Source organism: Myotis yumanensis, unplaced genomic scaffold, assembly GCF_028538775.1.
Source record: "Myotis yumanensis isolate MYYU_CA2020_CCGP unplaced genomic scaffold, mMyoYum1.0.hap1 SCAF_10, whole genome shotgun sequence".
NCBI classification, from domain to species: Eukaryota; Metazoa; Chordata; class Mammalia; order Chiroptera; family Vespertilionidae; genus Myotis; species Myotis yumanensis.
In genome coordinates, this window is record NW_027223761.1 from 22388427 (window position 1) to 22403334 (window position 14908).

Below are 14908 nucleotides of genomic sequence, written 5' to 3' on the forward strand. Positions count from 1 at the left end.
CATGTGCGTCCCTGAAGATCTTAAACTTTACTGAATATTCCGTTCCTCTCTGCACACGCATCTGATTCTATGAAGATAATTAGGGATGCTCCGAATGAGTAGTCACTGGAGAGAAATGGAATCTGGATGTTATCTGTCCCAGGTTATACTAGTCACTGTGAATGAGAAGCTGATCTTGGCACTTTTTTTTGTTATTCAGTAAATATTAGACGGGATGGCTGACTGACGGGACAACAGAAGGAGGAAAGAAGTGGTGTGTTCAGGTATACATTTTGCAAGATTAGAATCATCTCGATAGAGGTGGGTATGTTTGTACTGTGTGTAGTTTGGAGGCCTCATAGACCACCCACCTCTAGATCCAGATGCTTTAATGACCTTAACAATACTCTGTCAACTTGAAGGACACCTTGGACCATGCCAGTTCTTGCCTTTGGAAAATCCAAGTTTTCATTCTCATCTTCAAATGCTGTTTTTTTGTTTTTTGTTTTAAGACTATTGCCATTGTGACCAGGGAGTGATCCAATCTGTGGATAACCTGATATTTTTCTTGGATAGCTACTGGGAAGGTTAATCGTTATAATAATTATTATAATGCAACTACTGAGTGATTATGAAGTGTTAGAAATTGTAGGTTCATTACATGCAGTATCTTGCTTAATGCTCACCAAACTTTGGGGGTAGTACTATTATTTTCCTCCTGCTTATATTTCAGGAAACTGCATTAAAAAATAGTTGTTGGAGATTCTTTGGGTAGACTGGATTTGGAAGCAGGGAATAGGACACTTCAGGGGGACAGCACGACCCTGGTTTAAATCTTGTCATAGCCCAGATGGCAAGCTCAGTTCCTGGAATTCTAAGGAAGCTCCTGGCAGATCTTAGAGAGGTTCATTCCTTCCTTCACTTATTCAACAGATACTAGCTGTGTGCCTGCCATTTGGACAGTGTTGAACTTGTGTAAAACAAAGAACCACAAGCCACGCTTCATGCCTTCAAAGACCTCACTGTCTAGGGGGAGACATGTCATATGCAAAGAGCAAAACTTTAAAAAATGGAGTGAAAAATAATTAACATGCATGGGTTGTTTGTGCTCCGTATCATGCACGTGCTTTAGAAGCTTCTTCTCATTTTATCTTGAAAACAACCTATGGGGGATGCAGTTATTTCCCACGTTTGCTAGTGCATGTTAAGAGAACATAAGGACTCCATCCAAGGTTATGCAGCTGACACATGGCAAAGTCTGGAGTCCCCACTGTTGAGTCCAGGCCACCTCCATGGTTTAATTGTACTAGTTTAAAAACTGAATCACAAAGAACAGAAATGGGAAACATGCCATCAGAAAATATTAAGTAATACCCATAGAAGTAAAGATGAAGAGGGAGAAACTAATGAAACAGCCAAGATGCAAAGGGAGCTGAGGAAGAAGAGGGGGGAAGGGCAACATCAGAGAGGGAGGAGGAAACCAGAGTGGGACATCAGGATTCAAGGGAACTGATACTTTGAGGGACAGGAATGCCACTGCAGTGTGATCAATAGAGATGAGAATGGAGAAAAAAGTCTTGGCTTGGCTATTAGGTTATTATCAACATTCCAGGGTAAGCTTTTGGAAGAGAATAGAAACAGAAGCCAGATTTTGTTGGGTAAATTCTGAGTAACCATTTGTCTCTAAGTTGCTAATTCTGATAAGAGTCACCCACCAGGCAATGCAAACATGATAAATAGGCCAGATGTGAGAAGTAATAGAGAGTGGGGAGGTCTGTGGCAGGCTGAAGGTCAGCATTGCCTGATCTTTTAATTTCCCAAAATAAGCTAGAAACCCAGATATCCAGATTTCTAAATATTAGTTCAATTTAAAGAAGTAAAATAAAACAGTTGAGGGCCAACTATAATATACCCCTGGGCTGAATTTAGCCTACTACCAGTTGCTAGACTCTGGAATTCTCTTTTCAGAAGTATAGAAGTGAAATGAGGAATCATCTCAAAGAAGAAGCAAAAGTTAGGGACGGTTTAGGATTGTAGGTGAGGTGTGTGTGTGTGTGTGTGTGTGTGTGTGTGTGTGTGTGTGTGAAGGGCTGCTTGTTTTCTGTTTTCTCGGGGTGAGGAAACATAAACTCACTAAGGAGGAGGATTGAATAGAGAGAAAGATCCAATATAATCAGAGAGCTGTCTGGAAAAGGAAAGTGCCAGTGGGAGTGGGAGGAATGGGATTAAGAGGCCAATTATTAGAAAGATGAGATGATGCAAACAGAGTGATAGGACAGTTAGGAGGGAGTGAAGAGAGCCTACCTTGTGGTCAGAGGGCACATTGTATGCCAAGAGGGGAGTCAAAAGGAGCCTGCAAGCTAAAGAGGTGACTGCTTAGGGGACAGGCCGCAGCAGGAATGTGGGACAAGTAGGATTGCAGAGCAGCAGTGAGGACCCAGCTGGCTTTCATTATCCTTTAGATTTTAAGTGAGCATCTATTTATATGATACCACTAGACCAGCGGTTCTCAACCTGTGGGTCACGACCCCTTTGGGGGTCGAACGACCCTTTCACAGGGGTCGCCTAAGACCATCAGAAAACACATATGTAATTACATATTGTTTTGTGATTAATCACTATGCTTTAATTATGTTCAATTTGTAACAATGAGAATACATCCTGCATATCAGATATTTACATTACGATTCATAACAGTAGCAAAATTACAGTTATGAGGTAGCAACGAAAATAATTTTATGTTTGGGGGTCACCACAGTATGAGGAACTGTATTAAAGGGTCGCGGCATTAGGAAGGTTGAGAACTACTGCACTAGACGATAACAGATACAATACAAGATACAGATTAGAATAAGACTTAATTGCTGCTTCTAAGAAGTTATGGCCTCACCATGGTCTATAGCTCCAACCTGACCCAACGGACTAGTTTCCCACATATTATGCATCACTTGCTACCATCATCATATCTGTGAATTAGCTGTGCTCTTATTTACCATATTTGTGAATTATCTGTACAATCATTTGTTCAATAGTTTTCTTTAAATCATCTCATGTATTATATGTAGGCTGAGGCAAAAGTAGGTCTACAGTTGTGAGTACGCAAAACACAGTTTATTCTTGTATTATTATTTATTAATTATTGTACTATTTTCCATATGAACCACTGAAACTTACTTTTGCCCCACCCTATATAAAAATGAAAAAGAGAAAAGTGAATTTATATGTTATTTGCACTATTACAGTATACTTTTCAAATATGTATTTTTAAAACATACAAAAAAAATTGACATTTTGCCAAAAGTTTATCACCATTCCACCTAAAATAATTTTGTATATCACAAGTAGGACATATATCATGTCTTGGGAAAGATGGGACTGGTTAGTTGGTTGAGTTCCTTAGGTCATTTAAAGCAAGAATTTTTTTCATGTGGTCTTGGTTTTTTTATTCAGGCAGGTCTGAATAAAATGGATAAAAGCAGGCATCTGTTTGTTTGATGCTATTTGAATACCAAGAAGTTTGGAGCTTGACTGCAGAAACTTCCAAATTAATCTGGTTTGGAAAAAAATAAAATGCTGTCAAGTAACAGGAGGTTTGTCAGTTGCCCTGCTTACACTTTTCATATAAAACATAAAGGTTGGCAGATTATAAATGAAAGGTCAGTTCAGCAAAAAAAGAAAATATGTCAGACAATCTCATAACATAGGTGACAGAAAATGGAAGTTGGAAAGTACTATTGGATTCTCAGGAAGAGATGAGTTTGTTGGCAGTGTGTAAATTTCATCACGGTTTCTGCGGCTGTTCATTTTGGTGGCTACTTCTTTATGTCGCGTCTCCCAATTTGATTTAAAAGACCCCGAGGAGTCCTATCTTCCTGAGGAAGATTTACTTTGCAGCAGTTTTACTTTATTTTTTTACACTGGTCTGAAGGGGAAACATGTACTTCCTTTTGCCTTGCCTCCCAATCTCACCCTTGCCATCTCTGAACCAAAGCTCTAAAATAGAAAAAGCGAGAGGCCAAGCCCTCTTGCAAGAGCGGTGGTGCATAAAGAAAAGGCTTACAGTGAGTCCATCATCATGAATGATTAAAGGGAAACCGGGCAGCTACAGTGTGACTTGTACAAATACAGTTACTCAAAGATTCCCTCTGGTAGGACCTGCCTTGGAACAGATTACTGTCCAGGAAAACGTTCCAGCCTCGGGAACACAGGTGAACCTGGGGGTGTCGTGTTAAGCCAGTGGGGTCACAGAGCCTTGATATTAGAATTGTGTGGCATCTCACAAGTTTCCAGCGTGTGCAGTGCTGGGAATTTGCAGCCTGTTATGTATCTTGCATCTGTATTTTGATTGCAAGGAATCGTGCAGAATATTATCATTATCCGGGTAGTTTACAATATATGCATTGCACTCCTTATTGAATTATGCTAGTGCAGATTATAAGCTCACATAAACATGCATTTGAGAGAAGCTTTCTATTTTCCACGAGCTGTCCACCTTGCAAATAACTGAGGCCAAAGGCATGTCATAGCATCCTGGGCTGGTAGCCAAGGGTACCCATTGACACTTGGCCACTGTGTTTTCAGTTCCACCTTTCTCTTATTTTCTGACTCCTTCGTCGCTCTCTTTAGCCTCCCCATTAACCTACATGCTGTATATGCTATTTTATTACTGTTAGACGCCTAAAAAGTAGAAGCCAAAGAAAAACCAGTAGCATTACAAAGCATATTTTAGCAATCTTAAAAATCCCTTCACTGTTGGCAGATACGTTTGCAGTGTGCTACTGGGATTGTGGACTTCACAGTGTAATCGCTACAGTTTGCATTGCTGAAATCCATGTGGGCCCATGACAAAATTTGCCCCTTCCCCCCACCCCAAAAAGAATTCTCTTCCTCACTAAACTTCATTAATGAAATCATTGACTCTGGCTTGCTGGTGAGGACCAGTTCTTTACAAGTGTATCCAGTGTCCTGCTTGTGGTAACTTTCACTCTTCCTGGGATAGCAGGGAACATTCATTTTGCGTTGGAACCAGGAGCCTCGGGAAGCTGGAATTACAGGCACCATTGTCCCGCCCTTTTTTCCTTTCAAAATAAAATGAAATGAGTAGCAGCCCAGCGGTGAGGCTTGAGGAATGGGTAATGAAAACGAATAGAAAGGGCATTAATTTCAGGATGGGGACAGCTGCCCGACACTATCTCCCTTTGGATTTTGGTTCTTATAGCATCACGGTGAGTTATTAATATGTATGATCTGTACTTTATTCAAACATTATAAATCTATGCAGAAGTCTGGTGTTTGGGTTTTCCTTTATAGCTTTCATTCTTCTTCCCAGAATTATCTCATTTCGATCGAGAAACTTTTGCATAAAAAGCACACACCGAGAACTCCCATTTCCATTCCATAAATATTAAAAGGGGGTTAAGCTTTACAGTTTCTTTTCCCATCCCCAGTGGGTGGAAAGTTAGCCTGCTAATGGGGGGAGGGAGAGGCATTATTAATGTTCTTTTTATTCCTGAGTCCAAAGGTAGACTTTAACTTACATATGAAATTGTATTACGGAGTTCCTTTCATTTGTTTAAATTGTGGAATGCTTGGCTATGCCACGTTTTTTATATGAAGGATATGCTAAAAATCTAGTGGTTATTTGTTAAGAGTAGTTGGTTCACATATATTTTATTAAAGTACGGTTGGCGTACAATATTACATTGGTTTCAGGCATAAAACATAGTGATTCTGTGTCTACATGCCTTACAGTGTGGTCTGCTTATGTTTTGAGGACTGAACCAAGTCCAGACCTCTTTTAAGGATCGTGATTTAAAGTGTTTTTTGCTGGATTCATCATAGTGACTCTGCAGCATACAGAAGAGGGAAATGGAACCAGAAAACTTAATGTCTTCTTAGTAGCTTTTTAGCTTCTTAGAAGCTTTCTGTTTCCCATTTATTGTCATTTTTGTTAGCATAAAGGAGTAGTCATAAATTTTGGTTCCCATGGAAATATAAAGGAATGCATGAGCTATTTCATTTGGGCATACTGGCTGCTAATCACGCAATCTCGGCTGTTGTACTTCGTGATGGGAAATGAACGTGCTAATTGGTGCTCTTTTTTTTTCTTCTTTCAGGAAACCTGCCGTATGAATATAAAATAGTGATTGCTGGGAATCATGAACTGACATTTGATAAGGAATTCATGGCAGACCTCGTTAAACAGGACTACTACCGTTTCCCCTCTGTGTCCAAATTGAAACCAGAGGACTTTGACAACGTTCAGTCCCTCCTGACAAACAGTATTTACTTACAAGACTCGGAGGTAACAGTGAAGGGATTCAGGATATACGGTGCACCTTGGTGAGTGTTCATTCGAAGAGTCTTGCCCTCTGAATTGCTCAGCGCTAAGAAAGCGTGGTGCATGCAGACTTTGGTGCTTTAATGAAAAGGACGAGGCTGCAAATAAACCTTCTTGCTGATTTTCGGACAGAGCACCTCTGTCTGGCACTGCTGGGGAGGGCCGTGTTTATTGTTTGCATTGTGATGCAGATGTCTTTAGGTAATGTTGATGGGAGCTGGGCTTTGGCAGATGTGGGTAAGGCTTCCTTGTGCCTCAGTGGGACACAGACGAATTTGGGGCAAGGTCTCCATTGTTCCTCTCCATGCAGATTCAGCTGCTCTGAACATTCCATCAGCCTTCGGTCACTCATTTCCCTCTCAGCTGATAACCGGAGCACTCATAAAATACCTTGCTTAGATTGGTGTTTCTCAACTCTGACTAATACATCAGAATCACTAACTCTGACGAAATACAGATTTTGAAGCCCTGCCCACGGAAACTGATTTTGCTTCCTGAAGTGGAGCCCAGGAGTCCGAGTTTTTCAAAAGCGGATGCAGCGGCAGTTAGGAAGTCACAGGCTGCGAGCTCAGTCCTAGAGTCCTCAGCACTGAGATCTAGAAAGCTGGGAGCAGGGGCATATTCTTTGGGGCCAGTCAAGAAGTATGTTGACCTTGGCTCTATCAGTCATCAGTTGTCTGGTTTTGAAGAAGCTAATTGACAGAGTTTGAGCCCCAGTGTCTGCATCTCTAAGGGGGTGAAAATAATACCCACTTTAGAGCGTTATGATGAAGTCATGTGACATTTGCAATGGATTTAGAAGAGTCCCTGGTGGTTTGATTAGGATAATAATTAATAATTTTCTGGCCTTGGCTCTGCCGCTAAGTATTTATAGGGTCTGGAGCCTTCAGAGCCAGATTTTTCATCTTTAAAATGGGACAGTTCAGATCATCCATATCAAACAAGTCTTGGATTTTTATAATTTATGTAATTTTTAAGCGTTCCATGTGTATATAGAGCAGAAGAATTAATTTTTACCCACCCAACCTGGAGAAGTACTCCAGCCCTGCCCCAGGAGTTGCAGGTTAAGGCTGGAAGAGGACAAAGAGAGTACATTCAGATTGGCTACTCCATTCGACAGTTTGGTTTGTCCTCTGTAGCATAGAAAGTTGAGATGTTTTCTATTTTATTTGGCATCCAAAAGGACTGATGAGTGGGTACAGGAAGTATATCTGTGTTAAAATCAGCCTGGCAATGGTTTTGAACTCTTAACTGAGTCCTTACTATGCATGCCAGGCACTATTCTAAATCCTATTTATATCTAGTATCTCCTTTATTCAAAAGACCTTTCTTTAAGAGATAGGCACTGTTATGATTCTTATTTGGCAGATGAGAAAACTCGGGCACAGAAAGGTTAAGGAACTGCTCAAGAATCACACAGGTACCAAATGGCAGCCTCCTGATTTGAGTCTGACGGCAGGGTACATGGAATGTCTGGGTGGCGGTGGTCATGGTGTGGGAATCAGAGGTTATTATCTGCAGGGGCTAGACCCAGCTTTCTTGATGTATGTCAATTAATTACTTTATATGTGAGAAGGCGCTAAAGGGAAAAGAGAATAAACAGCAGAAACTAGTCTTATTAAACAGGAACCTGAAAACGGACCTCAGGGTAGAGCGGGAGGTTGATATGAGCATTTCTGGGTAAGCAGTAGGAGAGAGAGGGAGCGTTTCAGCCACTTCTTCCTGACTCTCTGGTAGTTGCGGCATGACCTCTGACTGACAGAGAAGCTCTGTGTGGAGTCCAGGTCATTTATTCAATAACTTCAGATGATTTCAGAAAAAATCTTCAAAGGGCACAGAAGATTGAGGGCTACTCCTGAACATGCAGAACTTTCCAAGATCCCTGGGTTGATAGTTGAGGAAGTGATGATAGCAAACAAACTTCCTCCCTCTCTGTGCAGACCCAGACCGTGTAGCGTCTGGTTTAGCTAAATCAGATTAGGGCTGTGATGAATGAGGGAGTGATTTTGGATCCTGGGGCAGATTTTGGAGCATCTCAAGAAATAAAAAACATACCATTGTAATTCAAATATGGGATGTGATGACAGGTAATTCATGTTTGGTGGTGGTACAAACTTTGGACAAAGTTTATGTCTGCACTGGATTCATATTATTCAGGAATTTCATTTGAATATTGGAAAAGGTGGTAAAGTCAAAATAATAGGCACCATTAGCCATCTGAAATGTTGTCCTGAGGTTGGTTTTGTACATATTTTGTTGGGGTTTCCAGAAAGTTTGAACTACTTCCTGCCTAGCACCTCACTACAGCAAAGGAGATCTCTACATGGAATTTGTCTCATCCATAGGAATTGTTGCTACTTTGTCTTTTGACAAGAAATGCAGAGGTTGGTGAAAAGGAAATTTCAGTCTCATCCTATATTTTGGAGGCTTCAGGAATTTGGATCGTACTGTGAAGCTGTTTTGTCCAAATTAATATTCCCAGGACTATTGATCATCTGAACACTGACTTAGGGAAGCTTCCAGGAGCATTTCTGTTCAGGGAGGGCAGATTTTCCCAGATATCCCACTTACTCAGCTCTGGGACCTGGGGTGCATTTCTGAACATCTCCATGCATCTGTTTGCTCATCTCTGAAGTGGGCGATAGCAGCCTGACGTCCCTCACGCTGTTGTTAGAAGGATAGATGAGTTAATGTATCTGCAGCATGCAGAAGACTTCCTGGCATCGAGTAAGCCTTTGAGAAGCTATTACTGATAGAGCGGGGTTGGTGTTTCCAGTCTATTTTGTACCTTTGTCCACTCCATACAAAGACTATTGCACTAGGAGTCTGGTGGGGTGGGTTCTAGCCTCTGCTGATTGGGTGACAAGGTGAATCTCTTAACTTCTCTCTTGTCAAAAACAGGGGCAATGGGTTCTGCACTGGTCTCTTCCTGTGCCACTCACTTTAACGTCACCAAAGTCAGAATCTTCAAAGTCGGGATTTCGCGGGCCTGCTTTATTATTTTGATATCTTATATACATTTTTTAAACCTCTTTCGCTATTAAGAATTCAACTAGAAGCTAAGTTACCACTTTTCTCGCTTCAGAAGTTAAGTTTTCCCTTCCCTGAGATTCTCCCATTGGTGAATGCTTGCTTAGTTACCCATTAGATATTGTAACCCCCGCCCCAAACTATGGGAACAGGTTTACATTTGATTTACATACCTTTCCAATGACTCTTTTTTTTTGGAGGAAATATTAAGTTCTCTGATTTGCTGATTTGCTAGTGGTGCTAATCGATAAAACAGAAATCAAAATAAGAACCTAGATACTAAAGATTTCTATCCTGTCATGGGTTTCTCAAAAGTAATTGCCATCTGACCAGGAAGATAGCTATGACTCATGTATCTAAAAAATGTGACTTGGTCTCCTACAGAAAAGGAATATTAGTCCACATTCATTACATGCTTACAGCTTGTAATATTACAAGTTATAAACATGTAATGAGAGCTTCCTAAAGATCAGGGAGGATGAAAGCAGTATCTCCTGATTTACCATGTAGTGGGAACATGTATGTGGAAAATAACAGACAACTGCACCGCTTTCACGTGTGTTTACAATTGGAGTGCACGGTACTACTTAGATGCCCAAGGAGGCAGTTTGGATATGGTTTGTTGGGTCTGGGGAGATTCAGTGGCCCACACTGAAGATGTTGTAAGTGGGGTGCCTTGTCCAGGGAGAAAGGTGCTCCCCTGGGAGGAGGATGAAAGTTGATGCCTTCCTGGGGACACCTCTGACTCAAGAGGCCTTTTGACAGCTTCTTGTGGCTTCTGTCTATTTTCCTTCACCATCTTGTTATTCCAGGAATCTTAAAGGGATCAGGCAGGATGTTCTGTCGTCTTTGGGAACTGCAGTTCAGCCACACCTTTTCTTAACTTCTCCTGTTATGTTTTTCTCCCCCTCCTCGGGGGACAAAGAAGAGGGTCTGTGTTGCAGGCAGCTAGGTCCCCCTAGGACTTTGCTGTCCCCACAGGAAAGCTTGTGGGTTTCTTGTATCCCTCGTGTTGATTCTCTGCCGCCAAGATGCTTCCTGATTTCCTCTTTACGATCACTCAGCTCTGTAACGTCTTTTCCAAAGGCTGAGGATGGTTAGAAAGAGGAGACAACACTCTAATCTGTCCAGTATTAGCCACTGTGGTAACAAACTGCTCGTCTGGCCAGGGTAGAGGGACAGTGGCATTTTTAAATCATTTTTTGTATTTCTGGTTACTGTTCTGTGCAGCCAGCATTTTAGTGCAAGCAAGTTTTGGCAAACTCACTCATGGAACTTGGCATGTAAACACTCACTGGCCCCTTCCTTTTTTTTTTTCTGATTTCAACTGCTCTTTTGTTTCTAAGGTACTGTTTAGAGAAAAAAAAATCCAGGTGCTAATTGACCAGCAGCCCAGCTACAAAAAGAAGAGTCTATATTGCTCTGAGCAGAGCGGTTGTGGGGTTCAGCAGCAGCCTGCACCTCGGTCCCCTCTTCCACAGCAGTGCAGAGCCGGTCTCCCGTGGCTTTTAATGAATATGAGTGGGGCTTTCCGACATGCAGGAATTTGATCTCTGGGCTGACCAAGGGGTCAGGAACAAAGAGCACACTTTTTCATGTTAGAGTAGACCCAGGTGTAATTTGTCAGATTTAGTAACTGTGGAGGAAGTGCCTTAACTTCTGCAGCAGGAAAATTAGATCTGGAGCCTAGGCAGCCAGCGTAATTCTGAAACGGCTGAAATAGCAAGAGAAAGCCCATAGAGTTGCATTTTCAAAGGAAGTGTGAGTAGGACCCGCCCCCGCCCCTTCTTGCTTCCCCCCATTTAGGATCATAAACATGTTGAGTTCATTCATTCATTGGAATGTAATTTTCTCAGCATTTTTCAAAGTGGGAGTTAAGTGTTGATTCCACTCTGCGGCATTGGTAATTGTGCTTGCATACCAACAGCCACAAGGTTGCTCACGTTTCCTTGTTCTGTTCAGTGCAAGAGTGCTTTATGTTTACCCCGTCGGAAAAGCGTCAGATGTTTTAATTTCCAATTATAAGTTTTGTAATGCATCATGTACTTTGATGACAGTCTTCAAGTTCTCAAAATAGCAAACAAATTAACAGCAGATATTGAGTGAGCGGACTCGAAAACCAATTGGCAGTTCATATGATAGAATTCAGATTTGGGGATCGGTGGAATGGGCTCATTTATTTTATGATCGCAGTCATACTTTGTCATTAACTTGGCCAAAAAAAGAAGGAGGAGGAGGAGGAGGAGATAAAAAAAAAAACCAACCATCTCCATATTCAGCAGGAAAGCCCTTTCACACTAAAGAACCAGAACTATACACACAATGTTGGTTCTGTACCAGGTTCTCAGGATTCCGGCTTTTATTCAAGAGGGTTCAGAAAGGTATTGGCACAGAAAAGGTCTGTGTGTATGAGTGTGTGTGTGTGTGTGTGTGCATGTGTGCGTGTGTGTGTGTGCGCGCGCGCGCGTGCGCGCTAAACAAATATGCACTCCACTTTTACATGATTCTGTTTAAAGGCCCAGGCTAGCATTTCATTTTCCTTGGCTCAGGGCCCACAGACTCTCCCATAATGAAACCTATGGTCAGGCCTGTCCTGCTCTAAAGTTTCAGGCTCTGTTTACATTTTTGCCTGTTTCAGAATACAGCTGACTGCTCTTAAAGCTGCCTGGGGTCCGATTCACTTCTGGTTTGACAACTGCCCTGTTTATTTGAAAAAGGAGAAAGCAAAGCCAATCCCTTTGCTTCCTACCTCCCAGTGACAGCCGTGTCAGTATCTACCATTTCGAAAGGCGGTGTATGCAGACCTGGTGATGTTGAAGCCACCTTGTACCTACCTTTCCTCCCACTCTGTCCAAACCTGGGAGGCCTGTCCTGTGCCTTTCTCTGATGTGTTGGTGGTGGTTGTATAGACAGATGGGGCATAGAAGTATTGGTTGTGTATCAGCCACTGGCATACCTTAAGTTTTTGCCTGTGCATTCTGAGAGACAAAATCAATCAGCAGACAACGATAATAAACTGACATTTGGATGGTATTTTTTCATTCAGAGTTTTCACGTGCTATCACATTTGGGCTTCACAATCATCCTAAATAATTAAAATTTAAGTAGAAAAGCAATTCTAAGCAATCAAAATCAGCAGAGTATGTATTGAAAGCAACAATAACCAGCATTTACAAGTGTTTATAGGTCTCCTTGGCATTGTCCCATGTTGACGCAGGAGATCAAGATAGAGTTTTTAACAGAGAAGGTGACGTGCCCAAAGTCACGGAGTTAGTTTGGGGAGAAGAGGGGCTAGAATCCTGAGTTCCTTTGCTGAGTTCTTTAGACTAAACCAGAGTATCCTAGTAACCGCTGATGTCCCTCTGCTCCTTGACCTGAGACAACGCAGGAAGTAGCCACTTAGAGCTCTCGGCTGTGTCCATCTAGTGACAAAAGGGGCAGACAGAAGTCCAAGCCAGTAAGCTTCAGGAGCTCTCAGGACCCAGTGATAAGGTGCCTGCGGGGGGAAATAGGAATGTGGAGGTGACAGAACCAAGGGACGATCCATTATCTCTTACATGGTGTGCTCTGGAAACTAGGGTTTTAAAGATGAAAAATCTACTTCTTGTAAGACCTGGACCAGGTCGTTCTGGTGTTTCTGCTCCATAGAGACAGCTTCCGTTTGCTTTGCACACCCAACAGGGGGGCGGGTGTGAGGTGCATGTGGCTTTTTCCCTCCCAGGAACCAAGTAGCAGGTGAGAGAGACAGCAGCCCTGGGCATATGCACCGAGAAGAAAGCGCTGGCCACGTGCCCCCACTGAAGTCAGGCCTGGCGAGAGTCCAGACGCCAGGCTACAGAGAAGGCCTGGACCTTCACGTTGAGACCCAGCTGGCTGGCTGCTGGGTGTTCTTTCAACCTCTCATGTTAAACTGACAGCTTTCTTTTTAACCCAGAGCTGCTGCTGGTGGGTAGAAGGGATTCTACAGTGGCTATAAGCTCCATGAGGACAGAAATCGCGTTGGCTTTGTTCTCTAGGCATACCTTAGGCTAGCCCAGTGCTGGCATGGAGTGGATGCTAAGTCCATATCTGCTGAATGAATGAATGAGTAAGGGCGGTGGCAGTAGAGATGTGCCCGTGGTTGATGGACTGAAGGTCTACACAATGAGACACCCAGTTACAAAAGTAAAGAAAGTATTTCCAATACAAGATCTACCATAGCCACCAATCTACAAGGAGGACGGAGATGGTAGAATGTAATGGAATCAATCAGAGTGCTAAATTATATTCATGAGCTTCATGAACATATCTAGATCCTTCCTGAACATTCAACAATACAGAAAGCATAGCGGCATCTCTCCAGGTGTGCAGGTTTAGTCAAGGTGAAGAATGGGAGTAGTTGGACAAACTTAACTTGAAAGCAGTTAGAGTCTTCAAAGAAAGACTCCAACAATAGTTTTAGGCTCTTCATTGCCATCTTTTCCCCTCAGATGCCTTATCTCCAGGTTGTGAGCAGCGTGGAAATCTCTGTTAGAGTTGGAGACTGCCTCTCCAAGCTGTGGTAAAGGAAGTCAGCATGAAGGTGTGAGTTTGGTAGGAAGCTAAACCAGATGGGCCCTCAGCAAGTCCTTTGGACATTAGAAACCAGTTATCAAGTATTTAATATTCTCTTTGCAATGGTGGGATTCTCAGTGGTTGAATTCTTAGAGTTAAACTGAAGTCATGTAGATTCTGTGCCATTTATTTTCAAGCTATTTGGCAAACATGGATTTCTCACTTTATACTCTGAACACTAAGTGTAGTGTGAATTTCTCCAGGTGTTACCAGATAGGGAGTCCTCTGGGGCTCCATTGACAGTCTTGACCCATCTTTGCCAGGTTCCCATACACTGCTGCTGCTTTGCCTTCCAGGGGCGCACTTCTCCCCTATAGCTCAGATGTTCTCACAAGTGAGTTCAGGTAACTACGTGAGTTCCTTTAACTCACTTACCTTGTTATTTCATTTCCCTGAACTGCAAATTCATCTGTCAAATGGGTATGCAATTAATAATTATGTATTGAGCATCACCCACATACAGGTACTTCATATAACATTGTTTCAAAGCCTCACAGCAACCCTATAGAGAAGGTAATTTTACAAACCCCACATGGGATGCGATAAAATTGGTTACAGAAGTTAAATAACTTACCCAAGGATGCTCATTTCCCAAGAAGTTCAACCCCACAGCCTTTTTTTCTTTTTCTTTTTCTTTTTTTTTCTTTTTACTATTCAGTATATATTTCATGGAATTAAAATGTAATGATGTTGCTAAGATTCTGGCACTCAGGAAATGCTCAGTAAGTATTATTTTCTTCCCTGAAAAGTAGCACTTGTGTAGTTCTGTAATGGCTAGGTTTTTTGTTTGTTTGCTTTTGTTTTGTTTTGTAATCCTCACCCCAGGATATGTTCATTGATTTTAGAGAGAGAGGAAGGGAGAGAGGAGAGAGGAGAGAGAAGAGAAGAGAGAGGAGAGAGGAGAGGAGAGAGAGAGAGAGAGAGAGAGAGAGAGAGGAATATCAGTGTGAGAGAGAAACATTGATT

The 14908-nt window shown here is 42.2% G+C and overlaps 1 protein-coding gene across 2 annotated transcripts in view; it reads left to right on the top strand.

The window, feature by feature from the left end:
• The window catches only part of MPPED2 (metallophosphoesterase domain containing 2), a 172574-nt gene that overhangs the window by 85099 nt on the left and 72567 nt on the right, over positions 1–14908 (top strand). For both annotated transcript variants that reach the window (XM_070428125.1, XM_070428126.1), the window contains exon 4: positions 6096–6321. In XM_070428125.1, coding sequence (XP_070284226.1) covers positions 6096–6321 — 226 coding nt within the window. The remainder of the gene's footprint in view (positions 1–6095; positions 6322–14908) is intronic.